Source organism: Aricia agestis, chromosome 2 (assembly GCF_905147365.1).
Source record: "Aricia agestis chromosome 2, ilAriAges1.1, whole genome shotgun sequence".
Classification (NCBI taxonomy): Eukaryota; Metazoa; Arthropoda; class Insecta; order Lepidoptera; family Lycaenidae; genus Aricia; species Aricia agestis.
The window spans coordinates 12849473-12871750 of NC_056407.1; the positions used below are offsets into that span (position 1 = coordinate 12849473).

General features: G+C 37.4%; 2 protein-coding genes across 2 annotated transcripts; both read left to right on the forward strand.

Annotated features, from left to right (window-relative positions):
• The first annotated feature begins 26 nt into the window (after positions 1 to 26).
• LOC121739451 lies at positions 27 to 10097 on the forward strand. Its single transcript, XM_042131941.1, has 6 exons — positions 27 to 70; positions 767 to 887; positions 1410 to 1563; positions 4081 to 4269; positions 4650 to 4797; positions 10004 to 10097. The coding sequence occupies exons 2-6, from the start codon at positions 767 to 769 to the stop codon at positions 10010 to 10012; spliced, it is 621 nt and encodes a 206-aa protein (XP_041987875.1). The 5' UTR covers positions 27 to 70; the 3' UTR covers positions 10013 to 10097.
• On the forward strand, positions 6182 to 21774 carry LOC121739444. Its single transcript, XM_042131930.1, has 4 exons — positions 6182 to 7401; positions 11659 to 11811; positions 20930 to 21113; positions 21433 to 21774. The coding sequence occupies exons 1-4, from the start codon at positions 6820 to 6822 to the stop codon at positions 21693 to 21695; spliced, it is 1182 nt and encodes a 393-aa protein (XP_041987864.1). The 5' UTR covers positions 6182 to 6819; the 3' UTR covers positions 21696 to 21774.
• Positions 21775 to 22278: the final 504 nt, after the last annotated feature.

Below are 22278 nucleotides of genomic sequence, written 5' to 3' on the forward strand. Positions count from 1 at the left end.
ATTGCTAGTCACTTGTTAGTTATACATTTTGAAAGGCGTGCTTTCAGTTGATCTGTGTGTGTGTGCCGAGGTAGGTACAATGCGACTTTTTGTGTGTGGAAATTATAATAATTATTATAGGTATTCATTATAATAACATTAGTAGTGAATGGAATTAATACTAGAATTTTCTGGATGTGTAAGTATCTATTTTTTTTTTATTTTTTTTTTATTATAAAATTGGGGCCGTCTATAGACTGTTCGTCCATATCCTTTTTTTGTTATTTTATTATTTAGATTTTTCGCACCAAGGATAATTGAAATAATATTATGAATTTTAATTAATTGTGGTCTATCACGCCATGGACACTTTTTTTTTTATTTTTTTTTTTTATATATATATATATGTGTATATGTATATTTAATAGAATAGAGTATAATATGTTATACATATAATAAATAAATATATACATTTATTGTTTTATAAATTGCATAATAATAATATTAATGATAATAATAATAATATAATAATGTATCTATTAGATATTACATAATATCCTATTTTGAAAGTTTAACTTGTAGTGATTTTTAAAGTTAAAAAAGTTTTTAGAAGTGGTACCTAAGTATTTTATTATGGGTACATATCACAAATAAAATAAATACCTACGAGATGAAAATCTTAAGTAATGTTTGTAATTGTTTCCTGAAAACTTTAAACAATTTTATGAAAATGGAAGCTAACCATGTTTTGAATATACATCCTGAAAGGTCCTGATGTATTTTTCAGATGTCATCGCAACCTAAAGATAAGCTACTATCAGAAGTTGATGGCATTAAAATAGTAAAGGCGAATTCTGAGGGCGAACCAGAGGAGGACGAACAGTTTCAATGCAACCAAGTTACTTACGGTACGGTACAGGTACCAATTACTTATTTAAAGGAACTGTTAGGATTACGTAGTAACTATTTTTTTTTTGCTATTTTTATTTTATTAGGAAAACAAACAAGTATACTAAGAAATCACAAAAGAAATTACATACTAAACTTAACATAAACAGTAGTATACTCCACTATGTTAAATTATTACTCCACTATGTTATTTAATTTAGCAATCTGTGTGTCTATTTAAAAAGTCTTGAGTGAAGTGGAGTAAAATTATAAGGTGTAATAACTTTACACAATTTTGAAAATCGCTGAAAACAATCGACTAGCACTAATGTTATTTTATTTTAAGATACATGGAAAACTTACAGCTATTGTTACAATGAAATTAAAAAAAACGGAATACATAATAAGTTATGCGCATTATGTACTTGTTTCATGTATATATTTACACCGTTTTTAATTATTATAATATTCATTCGATATTAAGAAAATTACTAGGCTAAAAATCAATATGACATTTCAGGTATATATATGTAACATTTCAGGTGACGCCATGTTCTCGTGTTTCGTGGTAGCCCCCCAGGTGGTGAGCGTGTGGAGGGGAACCTGGGGTATCATGGAGCTCAACGCCAAACTTTTCCCATACGCAGAGACCTACATTTTGGGCATCGTTATACACATATCTTTCGCGTTAATTAGGTGAGTGCATATTATAAAATCCATATTTACTAAATTATAAATGCGAAAGTGTGTCTGTCTGTCTGTCTGTTACCTCTTCACGCCTAAACCGATGAACCAAATTTTCTGAAATTTGGTCGATGACGAATCCAGTCGATCAACTTCTTAAATGCAGCAACATACAATAATTTAAAGTGGCTCTTTCTAATTTTGTAATTTGTAAATTTTGTAAATAAGTATCTGACTATAAGGATAGAAAATAATTTATTATGAGTTATGACAAACCTTTTTACATTATAATAAATTAATCTAAATCGGCTTATTATCGCTGCGTGCATCACATAATGTAATAGTAAATATTGCGTTTAACATAACAGTGTTAATAAGTTTATCTTTATCCTCTACGTATCAGTGTCAAGTAAAAAGTCAATATAGGTTTAGTCACCTCTAACGCGTGTTTTCAGGAAGATTTGTTTTAGAAAAAAACGATTTATCGCCTGGCACAAAGAGATTATCTAAGATCACAATAAGTTAGATAATATAAGAAGTAAAATATTTAAGTAATCCAACAGCTATCAAAATATTACTGCCCACTCTATCGCTATACACTACAACTCAGTTTGCGGCGGGGGAAAGGAAAACTAGTTTTTCGCTCCCCCAAACTCAAAGCAAGTTGCGTCAAAATCGGTACAGCGGCTCAAGCGTAAAGTTCGCTGTTTTTTTTAAGAAATAAGGGGGCAAACGAGCAAACGGGTCACCTGATGGAAAGCAACTTCCGTCGCCCATGGACACTTGCAGCATCAGAAGAGCTGCAGGTGCGTTGCCGGCCTTTTGAGAGGGAATAGGGTAATAGGGGAGGATAGGGAAGGGAATAGGGGAGGGTAGGGAAGGAAATAGGAGAGAGTAGGGAAGGGAAAAGCATAAGGGATTGGGCCTCTGGTAAGGGGTTTACCGGAGGCCCAATCCCTTACGCTTTTTCCTACCCTACTACTTGGTGAGTAACGCCTCCGTGGTCTAGTGGTTAGAGCGTCGCTCTCGACTCCGGAGGTCGTGGGTTCGAATCCCTCGTTGGAAACATGTCATTTCCAAGTTTGTTTAGGACAATGTAGGCTGATCACCTGATTGTCTGCCAAGTAAGATGATCCATGCGTCGGTTGGGCATGTAAAAAGTCGGTCCTGCGCCTGATCTCTCGCCAGTCGTATCGGTCTTCCGTCCCACTGGGTTATGAGAGTAAAGGAATAGAGAGTGCTCTTGTGTACTGCGCACACACTTGGGCACTATAAAATCACTCCTACCTGGTCTGGTATCAATGAAACCGGCCACCGTCACCGAAACCGGTGTGGGGAGTATTATTATTATTATACTTGGTGAGAACTCACTCGGCGAAACACAGCGCAAGCGCTGTTTCACGCCGGTTTTCTGTGAGTTCGCATTCATTATCTTGAGTAAGGACTATGGATATTGGAAGGTTAAGGCCCGAAGCCGAAGCTATTAGTATGAATTTATCATTATACGGATTAATTACCACCTGGTAAATAGTTTAGGCTCCACGATAAATCTTACTTCTGCGTACAATGTAGGTACTTACATTGAGTTCTAAATTAAAATAACCATTCCTTTTGGCTTTACTGTAGACGGGTAACAAATTCATAGTATTCTGTAACTCGCCAGCATGTCAACAGAGACTGCAAAGTGGAATTAAGGCCCATCCCCTACGGAGATTCCGTAGTTTACCGTATTTAGAGCCTTATAAACTCATAATTTGAAAGCTACAAAGTTGTAATAAAAATACAGCAATAATCTTCAGTATATTATCAACATTCCTTTCCCCGTTTTTTTTTTTAATTATTTTTGTTGATTATACTTACTCATGATAGTATTAGCTTCCAAAGTAATACCAATTTATTAAAATTGAAGCTTACTTTCAGCATCTCCCTAGTTTTTTTTTTTTATTTGAAACACACGACAATAGATAGACAATTTCATTAACTACATATTCCCCGTTTAATTTTTTTTTAGATCAATTTTGAACTAAGATAAGTAAAAAAAATAGGATTTTTGAGCGATCTCGGCAACGCGTCAAATGTATGGTCAAGGTCGTTTGCTCGGGGGATGGCCTTAACTAAATCACGTTAAAGGGCAAGTGCGGACTGCAACAAAGCGGTTTTGGTGTTAATCCTGTTATATTATCGCTACATATGAGACTATGTAATACTTACAAGATGCTACTATTCGTTGTAGAGAGTAGATTTATTTGCAGACTTCAAAGAGTGTTTTCCTAAGATCTTGAGTTGCTTGTAAACATGACTAGAAGACGCTCCCACTCCTCCTAATCAGTACAGCGATCAGCTGCTTGATCGTCATCATGCAATGATGATCAAGCAGCGTCATGCTATTTGTCGTTTCATTTGTATTTTTTTTAATTTTGTTTCAGTATGACCTGACATCTGAAATGAATCATCATTTCATAAAAGTTATTTTATAATTTAAAACATTACGTAGAAATCTATGTGCAATTGATATTATTATTGTTCCAGATCTCAACTTTTAGTGCGTTCAAAGAGTAAACCAGCGAACAATTCTGTGCGGTGGCTGTACGAGCGTATCTTATCCCGGATTTACACATACATCTTCATACTCTCCAACATAATGCACTGGAGGGGAGGGTGGGGACTCTTCGATGCTACCGTCGTCGCTATTATACCAGACGACAAAGATCCACATAGGTGAAACTCTATAAAGACTTTTTATAGCCCAGAGCTCAAATTATGAGATATCTATTTGCTTCAGAAATATTTATCATGACTAATTGGACTGATATTTAGTGCCTTTCATCGAAATTGTGTAAATATTATTATCAATACGCCACAATTTCTCTGTCTATCTGTCTGTCTGGTAGCAGCTACCTCTTAACGGTTAAACCGCTGTATCTATTTGAATGTTTGTTTAAGTTTGTCACTTTGGGTCCTCGAAAATTTGTCCGGGAAAATGTAGAGTTTTCGCGCCGTGCTTTGCGTAGGATTTAGCAGATCTTTTCTTTCATTTACCTTCAGGTAAATATAAGAAAGTTTTTCAAAACTAATTCATTATTGTCTTCTCTTTTCAGGCCTGTTGTAATCGCCGCTTTAGTAATATTAATCTACTTGGCCGCGACAATACTGCGTTCCTCTAAGAACATCCTCGCTTCACCGTACTTCCTTGTGACAGATGGTAAAGAAGCTACATACATCTTCACCACGAGATTCCAAAGTAAAGTAAGTATCAAAAGTTAATTAACATACATAAATAACCATTTACAGTATAATATCTACTAATAGATGAGTATTGAGTACTATCAGAAAAAATAATTCATAGGGAGTGGTTGTTGCTGTTGTTTAACCTATGTTATTTGATCGGGTTATGTCTCCTATCAATGCCACTTAACTCGACTAAATTACGTAGGTCCATTATCTTCCTTTGAATTAACTTCACCCAGCATATCGACCGCGTGTCTGAAGGTTTTAAACAGATTTAAATTTTTCATACATGCGCTTATTTCTACTGAGAAATTAAGAAAATTGGTTTCGCCTGTAATCTAGGGTTTAGAAGGATCACTATAATTCTAAAGAAAAACGCTTCATTAATTTTCATAGCTGTCGTCTTGTCCTTGGTCAATAGCCGCTAACGTCCAGGAAGTGCGTACCTATCGATAATGACAGGATTCTCTGACATCACAAAGAGGTCCGAGCCTCTAGTCGCCTCATAGATAATGGGAAGGTCAATGCCTGTAAATTGTGAGGTCGAAAATAGCGAGGAAACTTAAAAAAGCTAATAAGTAGGTAGGTAGTAGGAAAAAAAACTAAGGAAGAACACACTAGATAAATATCAAAAACAATAATATAATACCGAAAGAAACGGAAAAACAATAACATATTTTTTCAACGTACAAGATTCTCTCCGAAGTGAAGAAAGCGAACCTGTCAGCACAACTTTTTGCAGGACACGGAGGCTATGGAGAGTACTTGGACCGATTTAAACTGAGGGAGAAAGCGTGCAAATGTGACAACTTAACAACTCAAACAGTTCTGCACTGCCTTACAGAATGTCTCATTTATTGAACACTCAGAAGAAAAACAGAAGAAGAAATAGACGAAGTCATAACAACAGACACCATTAAAGATATACTAGCTATTTGACCGAGCTTTGCTCGGTATTCGATAAAACACGAATAAAATGACATTTTCTAAAAATTATTCCTAGCTACTACCTCTATATACTAAATTTCATGAAAATCGTTGGAGCCGATTCCGAGATTCCTTTTATATATATATATATATATATATATATATATATATATATATATATATATATATATATATATATATATATATATATATATATATATATATATATATATATATATATATATATATATATATATATATATATATATATAATATAACCGCGGACCGAGTGGCGGGAGCAAGTTGCGAAAAGCAATCAGTAGCGAAGCCGGAACAGATAATCAACACAATATGATCAACACCGACAGTCACTAATAAAAAAACCATAGGTTGTGTTTTGTGTGACAATGTTTTTCCAAGATTTTCCTTATGAAGTTGTATGTTTTAGCTTTTGCAAATAAAAGCTAAAACTGATCTTCTGTTACGACTTACGCACATGCAATCTTATATTGAACCATTCATCGTACTAAGCCTTTAACATACAGTTAATACCTATACAACGTCATAACAATATCCGATGTTATCGGTTATGTATGCACTATACAGGATTTTATACTTCCTATAACTAGATAAACTGTGCAAATACTTGATACTAGGAATCAGACCAATCTTGAAATAGCTTGTAAATTCTAGACAATAATATGACAGTACGATTGTTGTATTCTGTAAGGACATATCTAAACTATCTGAAATAAATATTTTTAACAAAAAACTGCTCTACAAGGTATCCAACTCGAATTCGGTGGTGAGAGGAATATGGAAATACCACACATTTGTGCAGATATCAAAGTAAAATTCAGATAGAAGCACGGCACAGTAATCCCACAATAAACATACGATGATAAAAAGTGTTAATAATTGAACAGCACACAATATTTTTACGACATTTGTAGAGATTCTCGCGGCATTAAGCGTTCCGCGGTATCTCCCGTCCTCGGCGCTGTACTAAACAGTGGAGAAAGTACACGGCGCGCCCGGCGAGGGAGCCATCCCGACGGTAGCCGGTACGTCAGTCGGCGCGGGACGCGATGATAATACAATTATATACACGTAATGTGTAGTCGGTCTGAACCCGCAGCCGGGCACAGTCGTCAATCAGACATGCGTGGAAGTACCGCGGGGCTCGGCGCCACGCTGCCCGGCGGGTCGCGGGCGCACTCGGCGCTGCTCGAGTTCGCCGACGTGGTGTTCGCGAGCGTGGTGGTCGCGCCCGCCGTCGTCACCTACTGGAAGTCGACGTGGTCGCTGCTGGACCTGTACGTGCTCACGTCGGACCCCGTGCTCAGCGCCGCCGCGTGCGCCGCCTTCGGCCTGTGCTGTGATCTGATATTTTGCGTGTTCCAAGCGCAGCTGACGGCCCGGCTGACGCCCGAGCGCAGCCGGCTGACGTACTACGCGGCGTCGCGGGCGTGCACGTACGTGGCGGGCGTCGCGTGCGTCGGCGCGTGGCGCGGCGTGTGGAACCTCCTCAACGAGTGCACCGGCGACAGCGCGAGGACGCTCATGTCGACGACGGCGGCGGCCACGCTGTCGCTAGCGGCGCTGCGCGTGCTGCGCAACATCTGCGCGGCGCCCTTCGCCGTCGCCGTCGACTCGCCGCAGGACTATTTCAATGTGCCCACTATGTTCCGAACGGTTAGTACGCCCCGTCGAAGTTTGTAAAATTAGGATCCGTATTGAGTGTCGGTCGCGGAGTGAGCTCGGTTTAAAAAAACACAGGGAACGAATTACTCCCGTCACGTGTGTTAAGTGCTCTGATGGCGTCGAGGTGAGTACGATGACGACTTTAGGTCGGAGGCGCGGGTCGGGGCTGTGTCGGAAAGTTTCTCCGTCTCCTTTGTTTTGATCCCGGTCGCGCTCCTCGTTCGGCCGATAATAGTAATCCTCGGAGCTCTAGTCGATGCTTCCGTAAACTTCGAATACTGTGAGACGTCGTGAGTGATAAGAGTGAGACGCCTTAGTATTGCACGAGCTGCAGTGTATCCGATTTAAATCCAGAACGTGATATACCGCAGGCTCGCTCGTTGCGGAGTGCAGGTTAAGAATCTTAAATCTTTTATGCAATTCTTATCGTCCTTATCAAAACTCTAAAACAAAATAACATAAATAACAGATAGGTGATATTCGAACTTGCATTACAAAATAACCAACGGTAACTTTAACTATTTATTATGTTACCCCAAATGTGTTAAAATATCAAGAGATGCTGTTGAAACTAGTAATTAATTATGTACTTAAATAAACAAACCTAATAACACAATTAATAAAAGTGATACTATTATCTCAACAAATTAAATCATGCTAATTGAAAATCAATAATTTGAAATATTAAATATTGTCTGCTACGAAACGCTACGAAAATATTGGTTTCTTGTTAATGAAACCTTAAAAGTGATAGAGCTAAAAATTTTAAGGAAATATGTATGTAACATATTAAAAATAGAATTAAAGATTTAAAATAATTTTAAAAGTGTAATAGTAATATTAAGAAGCATATCTATTGTCTATGGAATTTGAAAAAAAAACGCGAAAAATCATCTACTTAATGACTAAAAGTTAACAAGATCATCATGTTATTTTTAAGTAAACATTTTATTTTTGTAAATATAAGTATAAATCGGTACCGTTTCTTCAAAAATATTTAAAAAAATAACGGTGTAGATGTACAAATGTACGTCTACATTGTACTTATGTTTAAAGTGGTTGTTTCAATACTAATAATATACTTTCAAAGAAAACTGCTCGCTAAATGCTTTAAATATTTAAAGTCTGCTATAAAACATAAAGTGTAAAATCATGTAAACAGGATCCTTCCTTAACTTATCTCTGAGTCTGACGACAATAAAAAACATAACCACATGCATATTCGAAATCTGAAGCATATTTTTAACGAGAGAAAGCGCTATAATCCCTACAATAATACACGCCTATCAAAAGGCAAATAAAGGACTTAAGTATATAAAAATAAAATTGTTATTTACATGACTATCTACACAGTCTCGAGCTATATACGTTTGCGTTCGCCTGTGTGTCTGTCTGTTTGTGTCTGAGGCCGGAACGGTAGGACCGTCTCGATGTGGTCTGTGAATCGACACCGTATTTGCAAAAGGGATTTGTACTATTCCTTCGTCGATATTATGAAAATTAGACCGGTCCATTTGAACATACCGTATTGAATTTTGAATCCCCAACTGACCTCAGAGTTCCAAGTAAAGTATTTAAGAAGCTTTTTTATTACCAGTCTCGATGAATCAACCGATTCATTTGAAAGTAATTGACAATATCTCCCGCATCAGATGACTACGGCGTAGTACTGCTACGAAGCGTTTCGACTTCACTAAACTTCTGGAAATTTCTCGTAAGAGGTAGATTCAATAATATATTTTTAACTTATAATTTTTGATGTTTTGAAGGAAGTCTATTTCTTTAAATCTTCTTTTATATAAAAATGGATTTTCAAATGTGTTAGTCGCGCTAAAACTCGAAAACGGCTGAACGGATTGGGCTGATTTTAGTCTTAAAATATTCGTAGAAGTCCAGGGAAGGTTCTAAAGTGACACGAAGTTCACCGGGACAGCTAGTATTATAATAAAAACAAATAAGAGCAAATGCATGAAATATTAAACCTTAAAAATAATAACTGAAAGTTATAATCATAATTATTACCTATCGTAATTCAGTTGACGTAATCGTAATGAATAGTTTAAATAAATGATGAATGTCTATAATAATACGAGTTTTACCAACTTAGCGTCTTTGAATCATAACAATATGATATTGTGATGTAGCTCCTATTCAAAACTAAATTAGGACTAAACAATCGGCCAAGTGCGAGCCGGACTCGCGCACGAAGGGTTATGTACTGTTATAGAGCAAAAATAGGCCAAAAATTGTATTTTATGTATGGAAGCACCCCTTAAATTTTTATTTTATTTTAATTTGTGAAATATTCAAGTGCTTACCTGTTTCCATTATTGACATAGAGCAAAAAGGGCCAAAAAATCACGTTTCTTGTATTATTACCCCACTTATTCTATTTCGTTTTTCTAGCGGCAAGAGATATACACAATCTGTGAAAATTTCAGAAGTCTAGCTATAGCGATTACTGAGATACAGCCTGGAGACATACAGACAGACGGACAGACATCGAAGTCTCAGTAATAGTGTCCCGTTTTTACACTTTGGGTACGGAACCCTAAAAATAATACGACGACTAAAACATTACAAATTTACGCAGGAATACTGAATCGAACAAATTCTTTCGACACCGATCATGTTGGACAAAAAGGAGGTTCTAAATCGGATCCGAAGCGAGCAGTTCTTGGAGCAAGCGGACGTGTTTCTTACGATGTTCATAGTGGGACCGCTGTCGATCATATTCTGGAAGGCCACATGGAGTTTGATGGATCTGTACATCTACCCGGAGCAGCCATACTGGAGCGCTTACTTCACCATCGCGCTCGGCATCATACCGGGTCTTGCTCTATGCCTGATCCAGGACTACTGCGACCAAAATCTGACTTCAAAGACCATGGGAAAGTTCTACTACTTTCTACTCACCCGATCGTACACCTACTTGGGTGGAATTATAAACGTGGCCGCATGTCGCGGCGTGTGGAATCTTCTAGATCTCATGATAGAAGATTCTCAGTCCATCCTGTTTTCGACCTTTGTGTCGACGGTCGCGATAATGTACATAAAAGCTCTGAGGAATGTTATATCGCCGCCATTTTGTTTGATTGTGGATTCGTCGGATGATTATTTTGAGGCACCAACGTACTTTCAAACGGTAGGTAATTGCGTAGAAATGCTTATAATTTTTGCGTGTTGAATAGCTAAGATAAAGGTCGCATAAGTTATGTTTAATTGTAGAGGTCCTATTAGATGTATGTCCTAAGATGTTTGACATAGCACATAAAATCGCACAAATCATGTTCAATCGTAGAGGTTCTGCTTGTGCTTTTGTATATTATTGTAAAGGCATGTGAGTCTAGAATGTGGATCAAAATCTTGTGTACATTGATCTAGTCTCTCGATCAATGTATATGTTATTTATTAGGTAAGTCAAGTAAGGTCCTTAGTAACAATTTAGAATAATGTAAAGAATAGTATGTGTTATATTATTTTAAATTTTTAAAAGAAAAAAAACCTTAAGGGCCCTTCCATACGACGCTTCTTTACGCTCGTTTGTATCGATACAAACGCAAGTTGAACGCTCAGCAAACGCAGGACAGCCTAAAGTTTTAAACTTTATATCTTCCAAAACGCGATGAAAACGCGCAGAAGACGAGAAACGTGTATTATTGTAACTAATTATTCTCTGTTTGTAAACCACGACAAAATGTAAGGTGTTACAAAGTTCGGCACGACTTTATGTGCGTCTGACATCGTTGCTGCTAAACGAATTAACCAATTTTGATCAAGCTTTTTATTTTTGAAGAGATCGAGACTTTTTTATGAAATAAATGGGTAAACGAGCAAACGGGTCACCCGATGAAAAGCAACTTCCGTCGACCATGGACACTCGCAGCATCAGAAGAGCTGCAGGTGTTGCCGGCCTTTTTAGAGGGAATATGTTAATAGGGGAGGGTAGAGAAGGGAAGGGAAGGAATTAGGGGAGGGTAGGGAAGGGATAATGATAGGGGATTGGGCCTCCGGTAAACTCACTCACTCGGCGAAACACAGCGCAAGCGCTGTTTCACGCCGGTTTTCTATGATAACGTGGTATTTCTCAGGTCGAGCCGGCCCATTCGTGCCGAAGCATGGCTCTCCTACATTAGCTACTCTTATCTACAATTCGTCAGCTCGCAATTCACTACTCGTGAGCTGCAAGTGAAGTATTTTCTATAACTTCCCAGCTATCGAAATTACAGTATACGAATTTCTTTACAGAGCAGCAGAGAGACAGCTCTGTACATCCTGGACTGCGTGTTCTCGGTGACGGTGGTGGGCTCGCTGGTGGTGTTCGTGTGGCGAGGATCCTGGGCGCTGCTGGACATCTTCTTGTATCCTAACGACGTCGTCAAGTCGTGCTGGACCTCCTTGGTGAGTATAAATCAGCAGTCTTACCCCCGATACGGACACGATTTTGATTGACGAGTCTGATTAGTGTTAAAATTGAGCTGCAGTACGATCGCGCGTATAGCTTAGCTGTCAGGAGTGGGAAAAACCCTTGAAATCGAATTAGTTCCAAATTGAGCGACAGCACGGTTTTGCACTAGTATATAATATTATGTCAGAAGTAGCAAAAGCTTTGAGATCCAGCTGATTCGATTCTCGATTCGATTTTGATTGTGTCGGCAGTAAGGCAGCCGAACATTAAACGATTATAGATGTAATGTTTTATGCAATCATGGTTACCATTGAGGTCCAATGTGTTACGATATTTACATGCACTAACTCTTTATTTAGCTTATTGATCTTTTATTATTAGGACATTATTTTGAAACGATGACTAGCTCTATACATATGTACCATCGAGGAAGTTGATTCCTATGCAATTGACAGACCAACGTTATTTGGTCGAATATGTCAATTCAATGTTAATTGTGATCTGTCAGCTGGGTTTGACGTAACGCGACCAACCTACTTAGGTCCCCGATTTGCATAGGAATCAACTTCTCTGATAGTACATAAAGTGCCCAATAATCCCAGTATAGGTATCTGATTAAAGTGGATAATTTATCTACACGATAGAACTAATGATTGGTTTTTCTAAACGTGTTGTTAAAGGCAGTTTAGCCTTTTAACAACGCGTTTAATGGATTAGCTAACAACGAATTCATGACAAGAACTGTTTGATAGCCAAAAAATAGTACATGCTTCTGTATCAAGTTGAAAACAAACATAATAGGTTTTGTAAAGACTACGTACCAAAAGACGATTTTTTTTAAAATTTTGTATGGGCAAGGCCTGAGCGTCACGAATTTCTCCATACAAAAGTGAAAAAAATTGTTGGTCTTTCAGCGCTGCTACTTTCACAGTAAACTCTCTACAAGGAACAGGTACACATCCTAAAGTATTATCACTTATTTTGTTACACCCTGTATAGAGCGAACTGGAAAACGAACGTGCGTGAATACTCATCACTCCAGTGTTCAGGCATGCGTAGGTCAGGGATGTACCTTGTAGGCCTATTAGATAAAAATAGCTATAATACCTGTATACTGAGCAATATTATAGCTATTTTTATCTAAGACAACCTCTGTGGCTCAGTTGGTAGGCTGTCGGTACCTCAAGCCGGGGGTCGCGAGTTCGAATCCCGCCGACGGAATAAAAAGTTTTCAAAGTTCCTGGGTCATGGATGTGTATTAAATATGTGTATCATATAATAAAAATCTTAAATATATGTATAGTATAAAAGTATTAAATATATTTCCGTTGTCTGGTACCCGTAACACAAGTCCATCAGGTACTTAGCACGGGGCCAGACTGACGTGGTGTGAAGCGTCCATAGATATTATTTTTTTTTTTTAACAAAAAATTTAAACCGACTTCGGAAGTAAAAACAATACTAATTACTAGTCTTAAAATATGATCTAAAAAGTATGAAATAATTCTTATTCTTCATTAGCACCTTTTTAGAAATTCGACTAAACCTCAACCAATTCTGTTCTCAATTTTCATTCGTTTGAAGTCTGTGTGTTTAGTGCCTTTGGATCAAGAGATACCTTTGTCTGAAATTTCACTTATTTGTCGTAAAAAAATAAAATAAAGGAGATATAGCTAAAAAAAGATTGGACCTTCAAACCAATATGGCGGCTAACGCACTCGTCGGATTTGGTCGAGTTTTTGAATTTAAGCTATTTGTGACTTCCTTAAACACTGGTACAAAAAATCTGACTATAATTAATTACAGCTTCCCATACAAGGCTGAACTAAACCCTACTGGGCTATTTGTCCGATTCTGGGACTCAAGGTATCTCCATACTAAATTTAATTCAAATGGTTTCAGTGGTTTAGTTGTGATGATGTTACAGACTGACAGACACTTTCGTTTTTATTATTGTTATCTAACATTTCAAATCAGAGAAGCTAATAACGCTCTATCTTGTGACTCAGATAAATAAAAAGGTTACTATAAATATTAAAATAGAAGAATATTTTTTTTCGTAGCAACCTTCGTAGCCTCGTAGCATTTAATCTCATACTTACTATTAATAATATCAAGTATTTTACTTTTATCTAAAAAAAAAAACATTTTTTACCAAAAAAAAACAACTTATTGTCCATTCGTAGCTTCTAGTAGCTTTGTAGCGTTAATTCTTAATCACTACCAGTGATAAAAAAACTTTAACGAAAAAATCTGTGGGTCCAATGTGTGTTATTTTCCGCATATGGGTCATGTATCAGTACAGTCAGTGACCACTTACGGCGCGCAATTGGCTCTTCCTCCGTCCCCGTGCCGCCACTCCGTCACTACTAACCGACATACACGCTCTTGGGCCCATTACCACGTCTTTGATTTAGCTAACGTGTTGGGAAAACTACGATTAATGGAAGGTTAAAGCCTATACACATAGCACACATAAATTTTGCGTATAGGTATTATTATCATAATCGTAAACAACTCTACATGGCAACACGCTCATTTATTCGCACTTAAAGTGGTCTGCTACAGAATTTTATATTATCGTATTGGAGGTAGTCTAGTATTTTTAAACAAAAATCTAAGGTGTCAATAATAGGATGACTGCTAACGGTAGTTATGTTATAATAGTAGGCTCAGACCAAATAAAAAGTTTTTATATTTTGGTCTCATCATTTAAGTATAGTTTACACAGAGCCAATAATCTTGGCGCCAGTTCTGCAGAAGCCAGTACTTGTCTGGCCCCTTTTGTTTAGACAAAGCCATCACATTCACGGATTTTTCTTCGGGTGTCCACACATTTGCAGTTAATAAAATAATGAGTTAAAAAAAAAGTCTGTAGAAAAATAAATGTTTTAAGGAACATCTGCGAGCTACGATTTAAATATTAGAAAAAAAGAAAACGAAAGAATTTCACCAACGACTGTTAAAGTTAGCGATCGAACTAATATCGTTTTACCTCTGGCTTTTTGTATAAATGAAAATGAAGACATGTCATTTTAACAAGCTTTTAATACTAACAGACGTTGGTGAAATTGGGCCTAAAAATCCTAACAAATATACTTACAATATATACGTTGCGTCTATTGAACTAAAACTCATTCACCATTGCATGGAATGGCTATTTAAAACTTTCTTAAACAGGGTAATCAAGTAATCATAGTAAAATAAGTGTGCATCTAAAAATAGCGTTATTATCTACTTGTGGTGTTTAAGGATCAGAGTTGATGAGGTAAATACTCCTGGAGTCCGGTTTCCCTCCACGGTCCACCCACATTTCAATGTCGCGATATTGAACGTGAACATTCTGTTAAACACATAATGGGCTTTACTGTTATTGTCATTGCCATGGGAATGAGCAGCATCTTGCCAGCAACTTCTAAGCACGGCTACGATGCGATGGAAAGAAATACAGATAATATTCTGCCAGTACTCTTAGCGTGACCACAATATTGTCATTGTAATGGGAATCAACAGCATCTTGCTTGTTATAATGACATCGGTTTCGGTGACGGTGTCCGGTTTCATTGAAACCAGGCCAGTTACGCAGGAGTGACTTTATAGTGCCCAAGTGTGTGCGCAGTATACAAGAGCACTCTCTATTCTTTTACTCTCATAACCCAGTGAGACGGACGACCGACACGACTAGCGAGAGATCAGGCGCAGGACCGACTTTTTACATGCCCATCCGACGCATGGATCATCTTACTTGTCAGACAATCAGGTGATCAGCCTGCATTGTCCTAACCAAACTTGGAAATAACATGTTTCTAACGCGGGAATCGAACCCACGACCTCCAAGTCAAGAGCCACGCTCTTAACCACAGTGGTTAAGAGCGTGGCTCTTGACTCGGAGGTGTTGTGCTGGTATTGACTTGACTGGACCACGGAGGCGTTACTTGTTATGATTGCACTGTTGCATACTAGGTTGCCACCATGTTTGAGAAGCTACAACATACGCAATCGATGTCTATCATGGGCAATTCATTATTGCCCATGAATACGCCCCCTCTACACATTCGTAAAAGTTTTGTAGTCAGTCATTTTGACCTTTGCCTAAGTACTCAGCACGTGGTAGAGCAGTCTTAATTTAGAATTTAGGAACAATAAGCAAAAACTTATGCTTTTGGTACTTAAAATGTAAAAACCAGTAGGTATATCACAAAGCCAAGCCAAATTTAATTTATACTAAAGATTTTAACAGAGAGAGTATGTTTTATACTTATGACAATTTTTCTAAAGCTCCTATGTTTGCTAGGACTTTATAGGGGTAGAATTTATATTTTTCTTCTATATAGTCTTAGAATATTGTCTTATTAATTCTGCAGACAATATTCTGCAGGTACTTCAATACTTATCGCGTATTCTCTCATATTATGCTTGTGTCAATTTTGTTGCCCGTAATGTTCAAAATATTTACACAAGACGCTACAAGAATGTCACATATTGTTGTTATTGTTATTATTTAGATGTTTATACTTTATAGTATGTTGTACTTAGTCTTATCTTTTGTCTTTCATACGGAAGCAAATTTATCTCCGTAGAGAGTAAATCATCAAACGAAAGTCGAAACAATACTGTTCGTTCGTTTGCTTCCACTTGAATCATAAGGCTGGTTTTATTGTTAAGCGTTTCGGCAGCGCCGTTGGAGCGCCGCGTTGCATTTAATTATTATTCATTATAATAGGGCACACGCTGTCACAGGCAAACAAACAATTCCTAGGTAGAGCTATGAAGAGAAGTAGAAACTCTACAATTCCAAACAATATGATCATCTAAAAAAATATTGCATTAATTTAATCCAAAATAAATAAGGGAGACCTAAATTATTTACACGTGGGAGAGCAATGCTTCGGCACGAATGGGCCGGCTCGACCGGAGAAATACCACGTCCTCACAGAAAAACCGGCGTGAAACAGCGCTTGCGCTTTGTTTCGCCGAGTGAGTGAGTTTACCGGAGGCCCTATCCCCTACCCTATTCCCTTCCCTACCCTCACTTATTCCGTTCCCTTTCCATCCCTACCTTCCCCTATTACCCTATTCCCTCTTAAAAGGCCGGCAACGCACCTGCAGCTCTTCTGATGCTGCGAGTGTCCATGGGCGACGGAAGTTGCTTTCCATCAGGTGACCCGTTTGCTCGTTTGCCCCCTTATTTCATAAAAAAAAAATTACAATACAAATCAGGATGATCCTAATGGTATGAATGTTACAATCACGTGATAAACATAACATAGAAGCTTTCCATACGTCATACTAACGTAGTCTCATTACCGTATCATTATACACACGTCGTTTTAACTGGTCCTTTCCATTATTATACAAATAAGATATATATTTATACTGTTTATTGCGTAAATATAATTAACGGTTTATGGTTATTAACTATCTAAATTCTTATTTAACCAACTTCGTGATAAGGCGGTTATGAGTTTGCATAAGATTCACTTAAGGCGCCTCTGTGCAAATAAACTGTGCGACAAAATAGTTTTATTTAGTCAATTAAATTAAATTAAAAACGTTTAATATTGAATATTAAACAAAAGTCGGTGTAGAGGGCGCTACGCTCACATACAGTAAATAATCCGACTAAAATCCGACATGTTACACGCGTCATATCAGAATAATGAATATTGATAGGAACTTCGAACAAAACTGGTTGTTCCAGGTCTATGCTGGTGCTGTCTCTAATATCTATACTAATATTATAAATGCGAAAGTATCTCTGTCTGTCTGTCTGTCTGTCTCGCTTTCACGCCAAAACTACCAAACCGATTGTAATGAAATTTTGCATACAGATAGTCTAAAGCCTGAGAAAGGACATAGGCTACTTTTTTACTGGAAAAAAGGGTTGTAAGGGGGTGAAAATACGAAAATTTGTTCAAATTAAGTTAGTTCCAAAAATTCATACTAGATGGCGCCGTGCGTCTCTTACATCGCGCTAACGCTTGCCCAACATCTTTCTATAAGACGTGGTATCATCATACGTTCGAATTCCGATTTTTTTTTCGACTGATATTTCTTTTTTACGTTATTTAATAAGTCAGTACTTTATATTATATACAGGGACGTAACCTTAAACCTATCAATGATAAATTTTTGAAAATGATAAATAAAGTTATTGGGGGGCTAAATAAGCTTTAAAATTTGGCATAAAATATAAAGTTTAATTTAAAAAAATTAAATATTATGTGCACACTGCACAGCTGTTTTGATTTAAGGGGTACCAGGGTTTTTTTTTTTTTTATAAAAGCTTTTGACACCAATTTTGTTGACATCGCGCGCTATAAACTGAAGTCCACGCGGACGAAGTCGCGGGCAACAGCTAGTATTATTAATATGTCTACCATAATCTGATGGCAAAAAGTGAGAAAATAAATTAACTCTAGCAATACATAGGAATAAAACATTTTGATCCTATTTTTTCCTTCAGTGGCTTATTTTGTGTGTGAAACATGCAAATATAAAAATTTATCCAATGATCAAGGATATTTTTTTGAAAATCTGCAGTCGAAAATTACCATCAGATTCTGGTAGACATATTAATTATTCCAGTGATGTAATATCCTATTATGATTGTTGCATATTACTGCAAATAAAATTATGCTACATGGTGGAAATGAAAGTCAACGTAGAGTTCCAATCCCCTTCCCTACCCCCCTATTACCCTGCAGCTCTTCTGATGCTGCGAGTGTCCGTTGGCAACGGAAGTTGCTTTCCATCAGGTGACCCGTTTGCCTCTTTGCTTCATAAACGTTTTCTACACTACTATTATAAAGAGGAAATATTTGATTTTTTGTTTGTTTGTTTGTTTGTTTGTTTGAGTCGAATAGGCTCCGAAACTACTGGACCGATTTGAAAAATTCTTTTACCATTGGAATCCTGCATTATTTCTGCTGAACATAGGCTAATTTTTATTTTGGAAAAATATAAGGTTCCGTAAGATATTTGGGATTTTCGGACGCAAGGTTTAAAAAATCAATCAGAAAAGTTACTTATTTTGCGTACGCTGCCTAAACTATAAAAGATAGAGGCATAAAATGTTCTAAGTAATTATAGATCTTTTAAATATCTACAAAAAAGTCTGCGACACACTATACCTATCTATGTTGAGTGAGGCACAATAACCATTTTTTTATTAAAAAATCTAGAATTTTTTTTGGACTATATTTAAATGCGTTTATTTAAATCATGCTATTGACCCTTATCAAAATAAATTATTTCATCACTAAGTACAGTTAATGTAGATAATATTTGGTCTTTGAATGATTAAAATTGGACGTTTGGTTTTAATGTTATGGCGAAATTAAAATATTACGATTTCTGCTGCACGTTGCGAATTGGGCGTCAAGGCGCGATGCGCGGGTGTGCGTGCGGTAGGGGAGAGATTTAATTATCAGTGCCACAGACTCGCCCGGAGAGTCCACGTAAATATTACCTCGATCGTGGGAATCGCAGACACAATAATTTTCAATAGTTATGCGACAGCCGGGTGCTGCTTTATTGATTTGATATAGACTATCGTGCTTCATTATTATAATCCTAATTTCAAAAAAGCTTTAAAAGTTATGACTACGAAAGTAATATTTTTAGAACTTTTTAAAATAAGTTTTGAATGACTATTATTTTTGATTGCTATTATAATTAATTAATTTCTTTAACTATAAATCTCCAATAGCGGCAGCCGGCTGCCAGCATAACAATTGAAGATCTATTGTGTCTGCGATACCCACGATGCCGATGTACGATGGAAGTATTAATGCATATTTTTTAATCCACACTATTTCTGCTGAATATAGGCTATATTTAATGAGAGAAAAAAGGGAACCGTATTAAGTGTTAATAATTGTGTGAAAAATCTACCAAAATATTCCTTCTTGCTTATGCTTTATAAATTATAGACTATACTTACTTATCGCAAAGTGATGTACTATAGTCTTATAGCTCTGCAGGTAAGGATAAAATAATCAAACATAACACTTAAAATATAAAAATATAAAAAAAAATACAATAAAAATGTGTTATATGTACATAATAATTATAATATACCTAGTAGTTGCAGGCTAAATAATGTAAACTATTTTTATGTTCTGCTTAACTTAAAGATTGACTACCTTTATTTAAAAAAAATAATTTAAAAACCAATGTCCACCCGTGCGAAGCCGGGCCGGGCCGCTAGTATTTCATAAAAGAAAAAAAAAGTTCATAGTTTTGTTTCACAAACCCAGTCCTTTAAATAATTAAAAGCATCATAATATTATATTTTCATAAGTTCGACGAAAATTTGTATTTGTCTGTGCCATTATAACTTTCCCAAATGGTCATCTATTTTCATCTTGTTTAAATTGTAAAACAGACATGCTTGTGTGGTTAACTATTCATCAATATAAGCTTGCTTTCTAATTCACAAGAGAGTACCTAGAGTTACCTAAGATTTAAAATTCTGTTTACCTATTCATTGCTACTGAGGCTGTTATACCCAAATCTACCCTAGGCTAGGTCTAGGCCTAGACCTAGGCATATGACTAAAATGTAGTAGACTTAACTCCGTTTATTTCGTAGCCGTTTATGGAGTGATCGCGATCGGCGAAGCGACTCTGAATATGGCTGTATTCAACAATCTAGGACTAGGTGTCTCTAGCCGTCTCTTTTATATCTATTTCATCAAAGTTCAGGCCCTCGATGCAATCTTGAAGAAATAGGTATAATTATAGGCTGCTAGGTGACACTAAAGTGTTAACGTTAGGTAGTGCACTGAAAATTAATTTCACACAATATTTGGCCGTGATATTATGTCGCGTGGCTCGCTGGATCAGACATATGGTTACACGGTCAGTCTGAGATCAGTTCAGTCCATCAGTCTGATCCAGACTGACGGCAGGATGATCGTGTAACAGTAACCGTTTGAATTTAACGGACTGATCTTTTTTTTTATTATGTACTTTTCGGTCATCATTCTGGCGTCAGTCTCAGACTGGTGGACTGAACTGATGCCAGACTGACCGTGTACTCGTAACCTATGTCCTACACCTAGTACGGTTTCACCTCTATAGTCTAGTTTACTTACATTGTTCCCAGATCGTGGGCTATGCGCTAGTAGTGCTAACGTTCGCGGTGCAAGCGCCCATGCGGTGGGCGGTGGCGCGGCTGCAGGGGGCGCCGCGGCTGCTCATAGCTGACGTCTACCATCTCGTGTCCTTCTTCGCCACTGTCAACGTGTGGCGAGGGGTGTGGGGCTTGCTGGACGTGTATTTCTTCCCAGGTTAGGTTTTACGTAACTTTTAAGGATATATCACTAGCCATCATCGATCTTAGAATAATCGATGATGGCGATCGCTAAGGTTCAACAATCGTTGCTTAAAAGGTGCCACAACTACTCTAGAAGTAGTCTTACTTTGAACAAAGAAATTAACTTAAAATGAACTTTACATTTATATCATTCCTTGCCTGCTATCTCACTTACGCGGAGAGATACAAAATGTACTTGTAACTTTAATTGCTTGTTAAAACATAGGTATCGTTAATTGAAACGAGGCTCCTGATGAATTTACAAACCAATAACACTTTTTTTACTTTTCCAGACACCCCAAAACTGAGCAACTGGTGTTCGCACATCGTGAGCCTCACCCTGCTCATCCTCCTCAACTGCTCCAACTCGATCCTGGTGCGGGGGGTCTACATCGACGCCGAGGAACCCAACGGCGACTGCGTGGTCTTCCCCTGTCACTATCTAAGGCTCTACTTCCACAAGGAGAAGGTCAAAAAGCGACTCAAACAAGCCGCAGACTCCACACGGACGGAGGAGGCCAGCGTGCCCTTACAGACCCCGGAAGACAAAGTCTAGCGATGCGCGCTCGACTAAAGCAGCCTTTACACGTTGACCGTGTTTGCCGAACAAAAGGGGATGGCGCTATACCAGAAAGAAAGACGCAAATAATTCAATCTCTTTTTTTAGTATAGCGCCGTCCTTTTCTGTTCGGCAAACACGGCCAACATGTAGAGGCTGCTTAATAATGCACGGTTACGGAGTTTCGACAGGAGGACTTTAATTGCTTGAGTAACGTCCAAAAAATTGCCAATCAACGACGTTATTGAATACGTAAAGTCTTGTCAAAAGCCTCAAAAACTCGGCATAATCTAACGGAGTACTATTTTTGTTATACGACCTACTTTTATTGGCTCAATCTTTCCAAATTAATAATTATATTTTCCGGACCTTCTATGTACATAGATGTAGATTTCATATAATACATGCTTAAGCATCTTTCAAATCGCGGAATTATGTCTGTAGCGGTCATTGGCTCCCTGTCGAAAAACATTATCATATTCCGTCATTTTCTATACAAACCGCGATTGACAATGTGTTCAATATAAACATATTCTAGGAGCGATATCGTATATTGCATACACGATGTGAACTTAGTATG